At 24.7% G+C, this 17,291-nt stretch overlaps 3 protein-coding genes across 6 annotated transcripts; 2 read left to right on the forward strand and 1 right to left on the reverse strand.

Moving 5' to 3' along the window:
- Positions 1-3,798: 3,798 nt before the first annotated feature.
- Positions 3,799-6,382, forward strand: LOC126902217 (uncharacterized). Its single transcript, XM_050679259.1, has 2 exons — positions 3,799-4,776; positions 5,576-6,382. The coding sequence occupies exons 1-2, from the start codon at positions 3,887-3,889 to the stop codon at positions 6,372-6,374; spliced, it is 1,689 nt and encodes a 562-aa protein (XP_050535216.1). The 5' UTR covers positions 3,799-3,886; the 3' UTR covers positions 6,375-6,382.
- A 2,117-nt stretch (positions 6,383-8,499) lies between these two features.
- On the forward strand, positions 8,500-11,799 carry LOC126901073 (uncharacterized). 4 transcript variants are annotated; one of them, XM_050677280.1, is made up of 5 exons: positions 8,641-8,832; positions 8,943-9,164; positions 9,669-9,936; positions 10,242-10,430; positions 11,342-11,799. In XM_050677280.1, exons 2-5 carry the CDS (start codon positions 9,087-9,089, stop codon positions 11,551-11,553), a joined length of 747 nt encoding a protein of 248 aa, XP_050533237.1. In that variant the 5' UTR covers positions 8,641-8,832; positions 8,943-9,086; the 3' UTR covers positions 11,554-11,799. The 4 variants fall into 4 exon arrangements, with proteins under 4 accessions (XP_050533239.1, XP_050533237.1, XP_050533236.1 ...); XM_050677282.1 differs by having other exon boundaries at positions 8,500-9,164; positions 9,669-9,879; XM_050677279.1 differs by having other exon boundaries at positions 8,641-9,164.
- Positions 11,800-12,343: 544 nt separating this feature from the next.
- On the reverse strand, positions 12,344-16,713 carry LOC126901074 (uncharacterized). The gene is made up of 3 exons (XM_050677283.1): positions 16,499-16,713; positions 12,730-12,999; positions 12,344-12,663 (listed from the first exon to the last, which is right to left on the reverse strand). Exons 1-3 carry the CDS (start codon positions 16,545-16,547, stop codon positions 12,464-12,466), a joined length of 519 nt encoding a protein of 172 aa, XP_050533240.1. The 5' UTR covers positions 16,548-16,713; the 3' UTR covers positions 12,344-12,463.
- Between the last annotated feature and the right edge of the window lie 578 nt (positions 16,714-17,291).

The following is a 17,291-nucleotide window of genomic DNA, read 5'->3' on the forward strand; positions in this document are numbered from 1 at the left end:
TTTCCGGAACACTTTCAAAATTTAAGTTGAAAAAGTCAATTTTTTGTGAAAAAGTTGTCATTTTGAATCCCCCCCTGTAGGCAGGTAAAAAGTCAGATTTATAAAAAAAATATACCAAATGATAGGTAAAGACATCATGCATCTACAAAAAAAAGAATTATATTGATCCATACATCTTTCGAGAAGTTATAGCATTATAAAGTTAAAAATATAAAAAAGAATTTTTTTACAAAAATCGTATTTTTTTTATTAAGTTTAATGTCTGTTTTCACCATGAAGATAAAATAAAGTCCGAAATTTTTTTTTACCATTATAAAGTATATTACATTAGCTTTAATTTAAGATATATATAAAAGTGTCAGACCTTCCGGAACACTTTCAAAAGTTACGTTGAAAAAGTTCTACTTTCTATATGCATTTTTATGTTTTGAATCCCCCCTGTATTTAGGGAAATGGTCCGATTTAAAAAAACAGTATGTCGAATGAAAGATCTATATAAATACTACTTCTCATAAAAAAATTGTAATGATTCATACATTTTTCAAAAAGTTATAGCATAATAAAGTTAAAAATGGAAAATACAAAATCGAAAATTTTCACACAAAAATAGCATTCGGTAGCCATTTTCACCATGAAGATAAGATAAAGTCCGAAATTTTTTTTTTCCATAATAAAGTATATTACATTAGCTTTAATTTAAGATATATATAAAAGTGTCAGACTTTCACGAACACTTTCAAAATTTAAGTTGAAAGAGTAAATTTTTTGTGAAAAGTTGTCATTTTAAATCCCCCCCTGTGGGCAGGTAAAGGGTCAGATATAAAAAAAATATATGCCAAATGATAGGTAAAGACATCATGCATCTATAAAAAAAAAATTATATTGATCCATACATCTTTCAAAAAGTTATAGCATTATAAAGTTAAAAATATAAAAAAGAATTTTTTTACAAAAATCGTATTTTTTTTATAAACTTTAATGTCTATTTTCACCATGAAGATAAAATAAAGTCCGAAATTTTTTTTTTGCATAATAAAGTATATTACATTAGCTTTAATTTAAGATATATATAAAAGTGTCAGACTTTCCGGAACACTTTCAAAATTTAAGTTGAAAAAGTTCTACTTTCTACATGCATTTTTTAGATTTGAACCCCCCTCGTATATAGGGAAATGGTCGGATTTAAAAAAACAGTATGTCAAATGAAAGATGTATATAAATACTACTCCTCATGAAAAAATTGTACTGATCCATACATTTTTCAAAAAGTTATAGCATAATAAAGTTAAAAATGTAAAATACAAAATCGAAAATTTTCACACAAAAATAGCATTCGGTAGCCATTTTCACCATGAAGATAAAATAAAGTCCGAAATTTTTTTTTTGCATAATAAAGTATATTACATTAGCTTTAATTTAAGATATATATAAAAGTGTCAGACTTTCCGGAACACTTTCAAAATTTAAGTTGAAAAAGTAAATTTTTTGTGAAAAAGTTGTCATTTTAAATCCCCCCCTGTGGGCAGGTAAAGGGTCAGATATAAAAAAAATATATACCAAATGATAGGTTAAGACATCATGCATCTATAAAAAAAAAATTATATTGATCCATACATCTTTCAAAAAGTTATAGCATTATAAAGTTAAAAATATAAAAAAGAATTTTTTTACAAAAATCGTATTTTTTTTATAAACTTTGATTGCTGTTTTCACCATGAAGATAAAATAAAGTCCGAAATTTTTTTTCTGCATAATAAAGTATATTACATTAGCTTTAATTTAAGATATATATAAAAGTGTCAGACTTTCCGGAACACTTTCAAAATTTAAGTTGAAAAAGTTCTACTTTCTACATGCATTTTTTAGATTTGAACCCCCCTCGTATATAGGGAAATGGTCCGATTTAAGAAAACAGTATGTCAAATGAAAGATGTATATGAATACTACTCCTCATAAAAAAATTGTACTGATCCATACATTTTTCAAAAAGTTATAGCATAATAAAGTTAAAAATGTAAAATACAAAATTGAAAATGTTCACACAAAAATAGCATTCGGTAGCCATTTTCACCTTGAAGATAATATAAAGTAAGAAATTTTTTTTTTCATGATAAAGTATATTACATTAGCTTTAATTTAAGATATATATAAAAGTGTCAGACCTTCCGGAACACTTTCAAAATTTAAGTTTAAAAAGTTCTACTTTCTACATGCATTTTTTAGATTTGAACCCCCCTCGTATATAGGGAATTGGTCCGATTTAAGAAAACAGTATGTCAAATGAAAGATGTATATGAATACTACTCCTCATAAAAAAATTGTACTGATCCATACATTTTTCAAAAAGTTATACCATAATAAAGTTAAAAATGTAAAATACAAAATCGAAAATTTTCGCACAAAAATAGCATTCGGTAGTCATTTTTACCGTGAAGATAAAATAAAGTCCGAATTTTTTTTTGCATAATAAAGAACATAAATTAGCTTTAATTTAAGATATATATAAAAGTGTCAGACTTTTCGGAACATTTTCAAAAGTCAAGTTGAAAAAATTAATTTTTTGTGAAAAAGTTGTCATTTTAAATCCTCTGTGGGCAGGTAAAGAGTTAAATTTATAAAAAAAATATACTAAATGAAAAGTAATGATATCATGCGTCTATATAAAAAAAAATTATATTGATTCGGTTATTTTTAAAAAAGTTATGGCAATTTTAAGTAAAAAAAATTTCGAAAATTAGCGATTTTTAAATTTGTAATTTTTTTGGAGGTTTCCCTCATTTATGTGGAACGAGGGAAATTTTTTCAATTTTTGAGGGTAATGTCTTCGACTAGATACGATTTGTGATCTTTTGACGTATCATTGAAAGAAATCGGTTCGGTGAGAGCTGAGAAAAAGTGGTAACAGACACAAAAAAAAAACACATCTTAGTAAAACCAATACCTTCTCAGCTTCGCATCGAAGCTAAAATATACTCGATTGAGTGTATTATTATAAAATTTGATTACAATAGTAAAAATCTATTGTTCAATTCAAGTGAAAATAAAAATCATTTTTATTTATAAACGATTTATATAGCAACTTGTTACCAAAAAAATTGAAATATTATAGACTGGTAGTAGCACACATAAAGAGAGTTAAAAAATTAATATATTACAAATTAAAATTATTTACTTTTGTAGTTGAATACTTTTATCATATCAAATCTAATTCGAATATAAATACTTTAAAAATATCAGAAATTAATGATTTAAATTTTTTGAATGAATAAAGACGGTTAAGCTACGTATTATTTGATTAAGGGATTTTTTTTTAATTTTTAAAGGTTATGTCTTCAACTAGAAACTATTTGTGATCTTTTGACGTATCGTTAAGAAAAATTGGTCCAGTGAGAGCTGAAAAAAAGTAGTGACAGACATAAAAAAAAAATAAACATACTGATAAAATTAATACCTTCTCGGCTTTGCATCGAAGCTAAAATATCATATGTCTAAATTAAATGAAAAAAAAAGTTCCAAAGAGTGAGAATCTTGATAAGAGTGTCGTAGATCTTGGGTATATTAAAATTGCTTAAAGAACTGATTTTAATTTAAAAAAATTGGTTTTTATTGTCGAAAAGGTTAGTATATCAATCCACAGTGTAAAAAAATAAGGTTGCTAATTGGAATTCTGAAGTTGATACAAGTTTTAAGTGTAAAATACATAAAAAAAATTATTTTTACATATTATTTAAACAACTATAAATCTACTGCTGCATTTGCTTAATATATTATTATTAAAATGATATAAAAATACAAGGTACTAGAATTTATATTTTACATAAAAAATAAGTAAGTTCTAATAAAATTTTACTAACTATAAGGTTTTTTGCATGTTAAACTGTCAATAATGTTACCCAAATTATTTTATTCTATTTGTTATACTTTTTGGATTCTAACTACAAAATGCTTTGTGAGTTGTAAAATAAAGTCTAAAACATATGAAAAATATTTGTCAGGCGTAATGGATCATTTAAGTGAACAAGTTGGTTGGGATTCTATGCAGCATTTGAAAATTAAATACGACTTCTCTACAGAGATAAATTTTATTATTAAGGACGTTATTTGCAAAGAGAGTCGTATAATACTACCAAAAAAGTTCGATGCTATAATTGATACGTTAAATTACATGTACGCAGAAGTCATCAAAACATTCATTGATCATATTCGCACTATAGCTAACCAATGTCAAGAATATTATGACTTAAACCAGGGAGATTATTTGTTACGTTGTACAGTTTTACTTCAAAGTGTTGTGGAAAATTCGAAAACCATGTTTGAACAGTTATACAATGTAATGAACTATCTTAGTAACATAGATTTTAAACTATTAGAGAATACAAAAAAAACTTTCTCTGTGCCTATAGTAGATGAAATTTATACTTTTGTAGAATATACAATATTAAAAAGTCAACAAAATACACAGATATTTATCGACCCAAACGATCCAAACACAAAAAAAGATGCTTATGAGGTTATTTTAGATGTGAACAGTTTTATCAAAGGAGAAGGTCATGAGACCTACCAAAATATTAAGAAGAAAAATAGTTCAGTTGTTTACAATCATAAACCAAAGTATTTACTTGAAGATAATCTAAAAAATTATAAAGCACAACAATATAAAAACATTGAATTGAGCCATTATTTAAGTGAATGGCTTGACATATATTATGTTGAAATTTCTACAAATTTCTATAAAAATCTTGGCTTTGAACAAGTTTTAGATTTAAATGAGGAAAGGTAAGAAAATTTATTTGAAAACTGTGTAGAGTAATAGAGGAAACTTTATAAATTAACTTATAACATGTCAAATTTATCCTGTTTTTCTTGTACTACCAATTACTTTACAAAATTTTTCTGGATTTGAAGAGACCCTTATATGGTTGAGAATATAATAGAACCAAATCTATTATTTGTATCTTATAAGTGTTATTTGGCGCACTAACTAGACGAAAATATCATATTTTCTGAGTTTTCCAATAATTGGGGTCCCTTAAAGCTATAAACTGAATAATTACTTTTATGTACTTAAAATATATTTTTATCAATAATAAAAAAGAAAAATAAGTTTCCGATATTAACATTACTTCCTTTACTCGTAGTATTCATTTTCTAAATTTCCTTTATTCATTTTTGACAAACAAAAAAAATGTTCTTGATAATGTTTATACACTATATGAGAGTCTATGCTCCCTAACCTAATGAGACTTCAACGTTGTACACCCCTCATATGCTTGAAAATTATATTAAATCAAAAAATAATTTTATCGAACTGATTATAACAGTCAAAATTGTATTTAATTCATTCCCCATTATCTAACAAACAAAGTAACAATAGGTACTCCTATTTAAAAGTTACTCCTAAAATCTACCCTGAGGAATAACTTTTTCTGATAGTATTATAAACTTGATATTTAATAAAAATTAATTTAATTTTAATTTATATATTTGAAAACATTTTTTAAAGAAAATATTAGAGGAATTATATACTTAATAATCACTTACTTTACTTTACTTAATAAATTTATATATTTTTTAGTACTTTAAATCCACCAGTTCATTTATATGAAAATATTAGTCAAAAAGAGAAAATCGAACAATTAAATTTAATTACTAAAGAAATTGGATGGAAATCGTTGAAACACATTAATATTGTATTTAATGATCAAGTTATAAGCGTAGACCGTATTCTTAGACACCCAGCAGATAGACTAAATTTTCATTGTAAAAAACAACATATATTAAGATTGATCAAGTGCATTTATACAGAAATATTGTTTAAATATTTCAAATATGTCATTTTTATATTAAATTTTTGCGAAAAAATAAGAGTAAAAAGTAATTATGTTATGTATATAAATTTTGTAAGACTACTTTTTGATGCAGTTCATAAGACAACTAAAATGTTTGATATAATGTATAAAACATTGGTTTCTTTAAATGAACTAATAGGAGAAAATTTTCATGACAACTGCAGTTCGTATTTAAAATGTGTGTGTAATTTAATAACAAAAATACTCGAGGAAATTAATTCTGGAAATTATTCAATGGATGTTTTGAATAGTAATAGAAATATCAGTAAACATAGAATAAAGCTATTTTACGCAAAAAAATACGTACAAAATTTCTCAGAATTTTTAAAATATAACAAATTGAAAAGTTCTTTAAATAAAACACATGAAAAACAATGTCCATCAGTGAATTTAGTGCTAAACATTGACATACCTGAGTTAATTAATATTGACAATTTTTCATCTGCTTGTAACGAACTTATTGTATTTTCTAAAAATTTTATAAAAATTTACTGTGATGAGTTAGGTTTAAATAAATTAAATTAATTTATTCATCAATTTTTTTTCTTACATCTATCGCATCCATATGCAAAAGCACATAAGGTGCTATAATCATTATTTGTGTAATCCATTAACCACTTTTAATATTTTAAATGTATTTTTAATTTTAAACAATATTATCTACATATAATCAGTTCATAAGATATTAATAGATAAATCAATAACGTTTTTTTATTTTATATCTTTTTATAGAATTTAGTACTTTAATATTTCTATAGTAATAAAATTGTATTTCACATGTAAAAAATATAACTTAATTTACAATCACCAATTATAAATTTAAGAACTAACATAGGAAAATTATTATGAAAAAAATATTTGTAGATTTTAAAATTAAAGTACTTATCGTTTTAAAATGATTAATAATGACACAATATTATTATAATATAATCCTAAAAACAAAACCCCGACAAATAATTAAAAAAGTACTTAAAATGTTAAACTAGATAAATAAAATTAAAATTAATAAATATGATAGGTTTATTCATTAATCCAGTAACTAAATTATAAAAAAAAAAGCAGCACAGTGGGGACGTTGCATAGTTGGGTCCAATATAGATTTAATCTGACGAGATGGAGGTAAACTCTTATTCTTAGATGAACAAAAAGAGACTCTCAAATGCTGTAACTGCCAACGGAAATTAATATTTGAACTTCAAATTCTTCCTTCATTACACTTAGAATATGGAACTGCATTTATATATTCGTGCGAAAAAAGTTGTTTGACAGAAATTAATACATTTAAAAAAGATACTGTTATTATTCAAGAAGAAAAAATTGTTTAAATCATTAAAGAGGAATAATTAAACAATACTAAAATCATGACATTGAATTTATTATTTTCCCAATAGTGGGTTTGACAGTCATCCTGGCCATTCTTTCAATCACAATCTAAAAAATGATAATTATCGAAAACTGTTGTTGTACTGGAGGTCCAGTACTAAAACTAGGTAAATTCATTTTTAGACATTTTACAGCAGGAGGAGCATGTACTGAAATATTTTCAGTTTTAATATTTTCAGTCCATTAAAAGCATTGGTAAAATGTTTATTTCTTATTTAGATAACTTCATAAATAATCTTAATATAATATCCATTTGTATTTAGAAATACTTAGAATAATAATATTTATGCAAATCTAAGGAAAAATAATCCTCTGAAATAATGGACGTACAGGTTAGTGCACTGGACCCTCCGATTGCAATAATAAGTAAAATTTATGAATCCATAATTAAATGAAAAAAGTTTATATCTTTTTTGGCAATAGGATTTAATGGTGTAATTAGAGTTTCGTCTTGAAGGGAGATATATGAATACTTTTTTCACTTCCTCCTCTAAACAAAAATAAAATTTTATCATCGACATGGCATGATAATTATTTGCATATAATTATTTTTTTCGTGGTAGAATANATTATCATGCCATGTCGATTTGCATATAATTATTTTTTTTGTGGTAGAATATGACACCCAAACCCCCTAATTACGCTAGTAATAGGATTAACTATGTTAAAACGTATGTATACATTTGTAACGTTTGTAATACAAATGCTATAATTTCTGAACTCTAATAATAAAAATGTAATGAATAACAAATTAAAATAATTTTTAAATAATTGAAATACCTTTTTTTTTTAAGCTTTTACTGAAGAAATATATAGCTCAACAATTAATTGAATTATTTATTAAGTAATATTTAAATATCATAAGACAGACACATATTCAAAATTTTACTTTGGATGGAAATCCAGATCCCATGATACTTGCCTGTCATAGGAACAATTCCCCTTCTCAAAAAATTATTTTCTAAAAAAAATTTACTTTTAAGAAATAGGTTTAAGGTAAACAGAAATAAAGTTATGCTATTCAAATTTCTATAGTTTTCTATATTAAAAGGCGAAATTTCTTGTATATTAAATACTGAAGGAAAACTGATAAATAAATAATATTTATTTATAATATATAACCTATAGTATAATTTTGTCAAGATACTGTTTGACAGTTGTTTCGCTAATATACAAATTGAACAATTGAATTAAAAATATTTTCAATTGCTAAAATATTATGTTTCTATTTTTGTTATTCTAAAACAGTATCATGATAATAATTCGTAAACAGAGTCGGATTGAGGAATTTCGAGATTTTATACATATACAAGCCAATAAACTGATAATTCTTCTATTTTTTCTAATAATACAGTAAATTTTATTTAATTTTTCAGATAAAGATTCAAATATTTCGATTCTTTCAGTCTTATTTACTTAATGTGTGTTTTGCAGTTTTTACACTACTGATAGTGCCGCAAACTCGAATTAGTAGCTCAATTGAAAAAAGAATTGTCATTTTAAATTTATTACATCTCGAAGCGAAAAAAAAATCAAATGCTGAATAATCAATGTTATAGAAACAAATGAGTCAGTAACTAAATAATGGTAGAACAAAAAGGTAGAATACATAAATAGAATGAGCGATATATTTCTGAAATCTAATCTTTATAAAGTCTATCTAATCTTTATATTATAAACAGTGAAATCAATAATATTTATGATAAACAGATATAAAATTTCCACTTATACGAATAAGTGTTAGTTAAATCAGCAAGAACAAACAACAAATACTGTTACCAAGTTTTACTTTAAACAAATTTTCATTGTAATCTAGTAAATAGTGTTATAGGTATTGTAAATACTTTATTTAATATGAGCACTGTAACATCAGTAATTGGACCAGAACTATACGAAGTACAAGAAATAAGAAGGTTGTATGATTTATTTGACGTAAGTTTTGTTCTTTCTATGTACTTATTTATTTCTATCTGTAAAGTGCCAAAATTGTTTTTATGCATATTTGTATCAAATTTTGTTTTCTAAAAAAGAAATTTATATGACATATTTTATTTTTAGAAAGCAAAATTATTTAAATAAATAAGGCACTTTATTAAAAATACAACACATTGATATTTTTATAAATTTTGGGAAATAAATACATATTTTTTCATGTTTTTCTATCTTAATCTACTATTGTATGTATTTATTAGAAAAAAAAATAGTACAGACTTTTATTATGATTCAACTATTTTTATAATAGATTTAAATTAGTATCAAATTTTTAAAAAAACAATATTTAATAAAGGAATATGTATGTAGACTAGTTACTGTAGGTTATTTTATGATTTCCTATTTTTGTCTTTGTTCATACATCTTAAAGTTTTTTATTTCATCCATACTTTTATGTTAAACTTTAATGAATTCAGTACATATACTTAGCAAAACCTTAAATAGTCTTTATTTCAGGTTCAAAGAGTTGAAAAAATAAATAATCCTTTACTGTACGGTATGTATACATTAAGAAAAAATGAAATGGAATATAATAACCCTACAGTTCCTGTTAATGAATGGCTTTTATATCATGCCACAGCTATCACTAATTTGCAGTCTATACTGGAGAATAATTTAGATTGGCGGTTAACATGTAGAAGCAGATATGGAAAGGGTGTGTGCTTCTCTTATTGTCCATTATATGCTAATAAATATGCATCATGTTCAATTGGTAAATTAATAGTTTTTGTGTTATTCATTTTAATGATATTTATTTTGCTTAAATACCTATGGAAATATTGTAAATACTAACAAATTTTAAAAATTATCTTTTATAAATTATAATTTATTACTTTTCGTTAACTTTTTTTTATATTAAAGCTTTTTGTCATTATCTGACCTTTGGTATTATATATTTCATATTTTTAAAATAATTCAAACTGTAAATACTTTTTTGTAATGCTTAATAATATGTTATATTTAATATATTAACTGAATAATACAAAAATAAATAAATATTTTGTTTACTTTTTATAGAGCAAAGTGAGGATTTTATATTTGATGATTATTTGATGAATTTATTACTAGAAATGGGATTTCCAAGAGAAGCTGTTAAAAAAGCCCTTTTTTATACACAAAATTCAAGTTTAGAGTTAGCTACTCAATGGCTAATGAACCATATAATTGAAGATAATTTTGCTGAACCTTTTTCATCTATAATTAATGGTGAGGCATTGAAAATAATAAATGACTAATATTTCAAAATTATTTCTAAATAATTAATTTTGTTTTTTATAATAGTTGATATAATTAAACAACACACTAGATATAGTAATATTATTTAAGATAACAGTTTAAAATGTATTTTCACTTATGTTAGTATAATACAAGGTCAATTCCTTTCTCAGTTATGTTGTTTTACTCAATGCAGCCTATTATATTCATATTTAAGATTCAGTCGTAGTTTTGCCATCTATCGAGTTAAGCAACCCGTTGCCGTGTTACATCTCTTATATTATATGTTTTGATATTTTATATTATATACTATTATATTACGAATAATTTTTAAATCTTTTAATTATTTAACCTATTCCATTCAACAATATTTTTATATTTTTTATCTTTAATAATCTTTTGTTTTTTAAATGGATACATGTGTTTAACCAGCCTACAAATAAGAAAATGACTGGTTTTTAACAATTTTTGAATCAGTATTTTGTAAGTTATTAACACTTTTTAAGATGAAAGAAGAGTTTGTTGTTTTTTTTTTATCTCTAGGCGTTTATGAACTGCACTACTTCTCCCTCTAAAGTAAAAATGTTAATATTTTTTATAATACTGGTACAAAAGTTTGTACCAATCATTTTCTTAATTAGATTAGTATCTTGTTTGTAAGCTAGTTAAACATATAAGTTATCATGTGAAACAAAAGTTGGAACAATTTTGTAGTAGAATAAGGGGGTAGGACCACATTTCTTTTTTAAATCATAAAACATAAAATACTATTAAAATAACATCTGTAAAGAAAAAATTTTAATGTTTTATTCTTTTAGAGAAAATTGTTTTATCCAATAGAGTATTAAGTATTTTTGTATTTCTTTTGATAAATGATTGATAATCACTTTAAAATGTTTTAGACATGTCTGTTGAACGTATATTTATTATATGCAATGTTTTAATACAAAGAATTAAAGAGGTTAGTGTGAACTACAATCTTAAAGTACTACCAAATTTCTTTGATACAGCTATATCTAGAAATAAAATGGTCTACGTTAAGTTTATGGATTATGAGTTTTATCCTCGTTATATTGTTTATTATAAAAATCATAGCTATAATAAAATAAATTAGTTATTATCTCATTGGAACCAGTCATTTTTACTAAAAAAAACTTAAAAAATGTAAGAAGCCACCTATAATGTATGGTTTTTTTGTCTATATTTTGTTTATGTATTTTTATTCTTTTTATATTCATGTTTAAGTTTAAGACGAAGTATTTAACAAAATATATACTTGTACAGGGATTTATACTCAATATTTGTATTGTTATATATAGATAATGTTATGAAACTGACAATAATATTAATAATACTAACATTTTATATTTGTTGTTATTTTTTTATTAATTTTTTTTTTTTACTACTCATAATTCCATAGAACTTGTATAAAAAATTTCTCTCCAAACTAATCTCAATTGAATTCTAGATAATGTGCAATTGCAAATTATGAATTTTAAATGATTAAAATAACTGACATAATTTTATGATTATAATGATTAAAATATATGTATAGGAAAGAAAAATTTCCAATAAATATATTTCAAAAATTAAAATTCAAACATAATTTTAAAATGTTAGTTTATTAAGAAATTACTTAATTAGTGCAACAATAATTTTAAATTTATGTTTAATATGATGATAAACTATATTTCCAAGCTCTATAATATTAAACTTGAAAATATTCCTTATATAATAAACTTTTATATTATAAAAGTTATTTATAGTAAGAAATATAACATGAAAAATGTTCCTTCATTTAAATTAAAATTAACTTGTATTTCGCCTTTGATCAAAAATTCTAAAAGCAAAATGAATAGTAAAAAAAATATATATATAAAAGTAGTCAAAAATAAAATAAAGTATAAATTTTGCATGTTTATGTATTGAGTTAATTGCTACTTCCTTAGCATCCAAAACATTTCAATTATAATATTCACGATGAGACCTAACTTTTAATAGTTTTTAAACAATAAAAATAAAACTTAACGAAGTCCATAGTATAAGCAAGTTGCAGCAATAGTGACTATCATGGTTACAGTGAATGACTGTAAAGAACCTGCTCCATTGCATCCGTCTTTATTACAAGTTTCGCAATACAAATCAGATCCAAGTAATGTTTTCAAAGTATCGCAGGTTTTTACATGATCACATCCGCGTACAGTACTTTCTTTACCTGCCGCATCTAAGATAAAAAATTAGTGTTAGGCTTTCTTAATTTCTTTACTTAAAATTCTAAATCAATTCATACTTTTCATAACCAATTTTGTGCAACCGATTGATTCTATTGCATTGTTTGATACTTTATCATTGTTAAAGTTGTTAGATTGGTCATTTTTTGAATTCAAACCACCAAATATATTACTAAAGAGTTGAGATGGATTTTTGAGCATGTTAACAAGCCTACTGAACTCTTCAATCGATTTAGTGTCGCATTCTAACAACTCGTTATCGTTTTTTGGATATGGAACTTCACATGCTGTATTTGCTCCACCGCAAGTGTAACATTTCAAAGCCACACCTTAAATATTTATGATTATATTTTAAAAATATTTATGAAAAAAATCTAATATAATTATTAAAAACATTAGGGCAGACTGATCACGGCACAAGATTAGTGGCGTGTCTACACAAGGGGCTATAGCTGGGGCAGTTGCCCGGAGCGCCCATGGGTATTTTGGGGACATCATAGCCAATGAACCCGATAAAAATGTACGTAATGTTATTTATAATTTATGTTTTTGTTTTTATGTATATTATAAGTTTTTTAAACAAGACATTTTTTCTAAGTAGTTGGAAAATAATGTTTTTTTTTTGCTGAACAAATAATTTTAGTGAGGCATCAAACACAAACTTCCCTGAGGTGCTTAGGCCCTTAACAAGCCACGGAGCAATAGGACAATTGCCCATATGCAGCTGTTAATAACGCAATAAGTGCTGTTCTGAATAGCATAATTTGAAATTTTTTTTTTTATCATATCAAATGTTTTATTTTGGCGAGAGCAAGGGCGCTAAAATTTATGTGCCCCTTATACCATTGCTTTTCCCGGACGCGTCTGAACAACATTTATATACTAATTTTTAGTTATAATTAGAATATCCATATAGTTTTTACGGTTGGGTTGGGTGGAGTATAAACATATAAACTGTTCGATATATTAGGTTTTTTATTTTATCGTCAATTTTTCGAAACAAAATTGGAAAATTTTTTATTTAAGCCATATTTTTAAGATATAATTTTTTTTTTTTAATTAGTAAATATAAAATCTTTTAACCTCATTAAAAGAGAAATTCCTACAGATTATTGTTATGCTTCCTATAGTTTTTAAACAATTTTACGTAATAGCGACCTCGTGTTGACACGCCTAGAGGAATTAATTCTTTTTAATTAAAATAATTAGAGTTGTAATGACAAAATATATTATCAAAAATACAAAATGCTGTATACTATAGCATAGATACACTCAATAGCATACTCGGCGACTAGACCGACCCTACCCTGTTTTCAAAGCCAGCTTTAGACACTGGACCTATAAAATGTTCTATTCACAAATAATGACAAAAAAAACGTTATTAAAACACTCCTAGCGAAATCAGACTCCGGTAATAAGGGATTAAATCATAACTATAACCGGGCCTTTCTTAAATTTTAACCCCGAGTACGCCTGTGGATAAATTTTAATTAATAAATCTAATATAACTTAACGGGCGCGGAAAAATTATTTTAGAATCCCGAGTTTAATTTCCCCTTCATAAGCATCCAATAATAAGCCTGTTTCGCTGCAAATATGATAACTTACGATCATTTAACTGAATAAATGCACTGAAACTATGGTTTTAACTAATATTAGTGTCTTATTAGTCTTATTAGGAGTCCTCCTCCAATGACAATATAAAATTTACTGCTCCACTCACCTTCAAATTAAAAAATATGGTTTTAAAAGGGTACCATTGTTTTTTTATTTTTTGTTCTCCAAACAAGACTAAAATTAAAGTTTAAGATAGAAAGTCAGAACAAATTAATTTCTGATCAATTTTTACATGATTAATTTTGTCACCCATTATTTTACATTTAATACATATAAAACATCAGGTCTGGTAAGCCAATCTTAGATATTCCACTATTATGTGGAGGGTCTGGGGCATAGAACAAATAATACAAAAATGTCAGCAAATTTCTGTTTGTATTTACTTGAAAATATTTTATCTAAATTCATTGACAAATAAAATAGACAATAACTTAGAAAAATGGTAACTCAAATGCGGGTGAGTTCTGCACAGCTCATTCATGATGTCATATTACAGCAAACAATTTACGAGTACAACGGAAATAGGATGTTTGATGATAATAAACAAAATCATGATTAATATGAACAACACCAAAAAAAACAAAAATTCATAAGAAACTTCATCAAACATTAAAATACTGTCAAGGCTATATAAATTGACTATTCCAACGTATCTTAACAACACTTAAAATAAGATACTCTTTAATTAAACAGGACAAAAAAAAATGTCTGTTGTTTACAATATTTAGATAAACTTTTATGAAATTTGGCTTCTTTGAACCCTTTCTTGGTAATTAAATATTTAAACAAATAATTAAGATAAATAAAATCTAATTTCATCACCATATTCAGCGTAAAAATATATGTCAATTTGTGAATCAAAAATTTGCTTGATTTAAATATTACTGTGAAGGAAAAGTAATTATAATAAAAAACCAACAATTTTTACGAAATTTCGAGATTTAGACAGTGTTTTCTATTAACAGCAATTATATCGGTTGTTAATAATACATTAAGATAAAATAAATAACATTTTTAAAATCCTCATAATATTATTTATTTAATGATTACATATTCATAACTAGAAGTTAAATCATAAGCAAATTATAGTGAAAAATTTAATTTAAATTTTTGATAAATAAATGCTATAATCAATTTTAAAAGCCTAAAAAAAATAGTTGCAGCAGTCTCAAATTTCACACTACTCTCTCATAATATAGATAAAACAAATTTCTAGTTTCAAGAAAAAAAATATTTCTATATCATTTACGAATTTTTAAGTGTGTAATTATCACTTTATTACTATTTAGTAACCGACTCTGAAACTATAAGTGATGAAACAAAACTGAAACCAGATTTGAATAGATAAAAAGATGCTTATTTTTATATTTATTAAATTAATTTTTGTGTGCACGTATAAAATCAAAAACAAATATATTACAAATTTTATTTAAAAATAACAAGTTTAATTAATAAAAAAAATCACTTTCATACGAAATTTATCATAAAAAAATATATTACTTTAGAAAGCTCGATTAAATTAACTTTTTTTAATTTGTGATAATTAATCTCTAAAATTCTGTCAGTGTTACAAATAGATCTAGAATCAACAAACATCAGAAATACTCAAGTATGAATAAAACAACTTTTACACTGAATTTTTCTTTAAAACTAATAATTCTAATATTCAGTAATTCTTAAAATTCTTTTGATAAATGTATTATTCACTCAATAATTAACTGTCATCAGTTAACTTTAGAAATTATTTTGATGTACACAAAAATGTATTTACTTTATAATATCTAGGATAAAACATGTTCTGTGAGAAAATAAAAACATACTATTTGGCATTCTATTATCAAAATTTGTCCTGTAAATTAATTTTAAAGGTTTCACATTAAACTATAATGTATTTCTGATATTATTGTTACTTTAAAACGAGTGGGGGGTTGTATCTAATTTTGTCATTTTATTTTTAGTTGCCCAAAGATTAAATTAAAAGTTTTACATTTAAAAAAATAATACTTAAGTTACACAACCATAAATTAATTTATTCACCCCCTGAAGTTGAGTTAATCGCAAAACTTATCATCAAGGGTCTAATATAATATATACGTAACGCGCAGCTATTATATTTTATATTTTAACACAAACTACATTTTAAATCAAGTTGGTATTTTGAACAAGCTTTTATTAAATATATGTCAAAAATATATTATTGTTAGTACTCACTTGACCCAAAAATTGCAGCAATACAAAATAATAATACAGCTGATTTCATTTTGTTTTTAATTTTTGTCTACTTCGATAACAAGAGTAATGAATGAATGTTTTTGTTCGAGTACGCCAAGCACGTAACGCAACAACAGCCCGGACAGTTAGACGACCACAATAGCTCTAGCTAAAAAGTGAACATAGTTTTTTACCTTCTGTAACGCGAGTTATATGTAGACAGCGACTTATTGACGCCTTACTCCCATATACCATGTGGTAGTCTTGACTCATTCGCAATTAACTCTTTGGCGGATAATGAGAAATAACATTAATATCACCATTAATTTATTGTTGCAGGCCAGCGGCACTTCAGATGTCTTGCTATATCTACCGAAACCCAACATAGTTGTAAATATTGTTGTAAAGTAATAATAAATGAGTAAAATTCAGTCCAAATATTTTCGTAAATAAAATAAAAGCGTATTTTATAGCTAATTTTTATGTGTCGCACTTAACAATACTTGAGCAATATTCATTGAATTTAAAAATGTAAAAATACTTCAATGAAATACGTTACTAATTCATCAATGTATTAAAAACGTGCATACACATATACGAGTATATTCATGTTTTTAAAGCTATAAACCAACAATTTTCGTTAAAAATGTTTAATTCCTTTTATACAGAAATTTAAGGGATATAAGTGAAAAAGTTTAAATTATAATAACAATTTTATCAAGCTCAATGCTTTCTTTTTATATTGAATACACAATGTACTTTTTTTTGTGTGTTTATTAACAATAATCGAAAA

The sequence above is a fragment of the Daktulosphaira vitifoliae genome, unplaced genomic scaffold, assembly GCF_025091365.1.
Source record: "Daktulosphaira vitifoliae isolate Bord-2020 unplaced genomic scaffold, ASM2509136v1 Scaffold_3, whole genome shotgun sequence".
NCBI classification, from domain to species: domain Eukaryota; kingdom Metazoa; phylum Arthropoda; class Insecta; order Hemiptera; family Phylloxeridae; genus Daktulosphaira; species Daktulosphaira vitifoliae.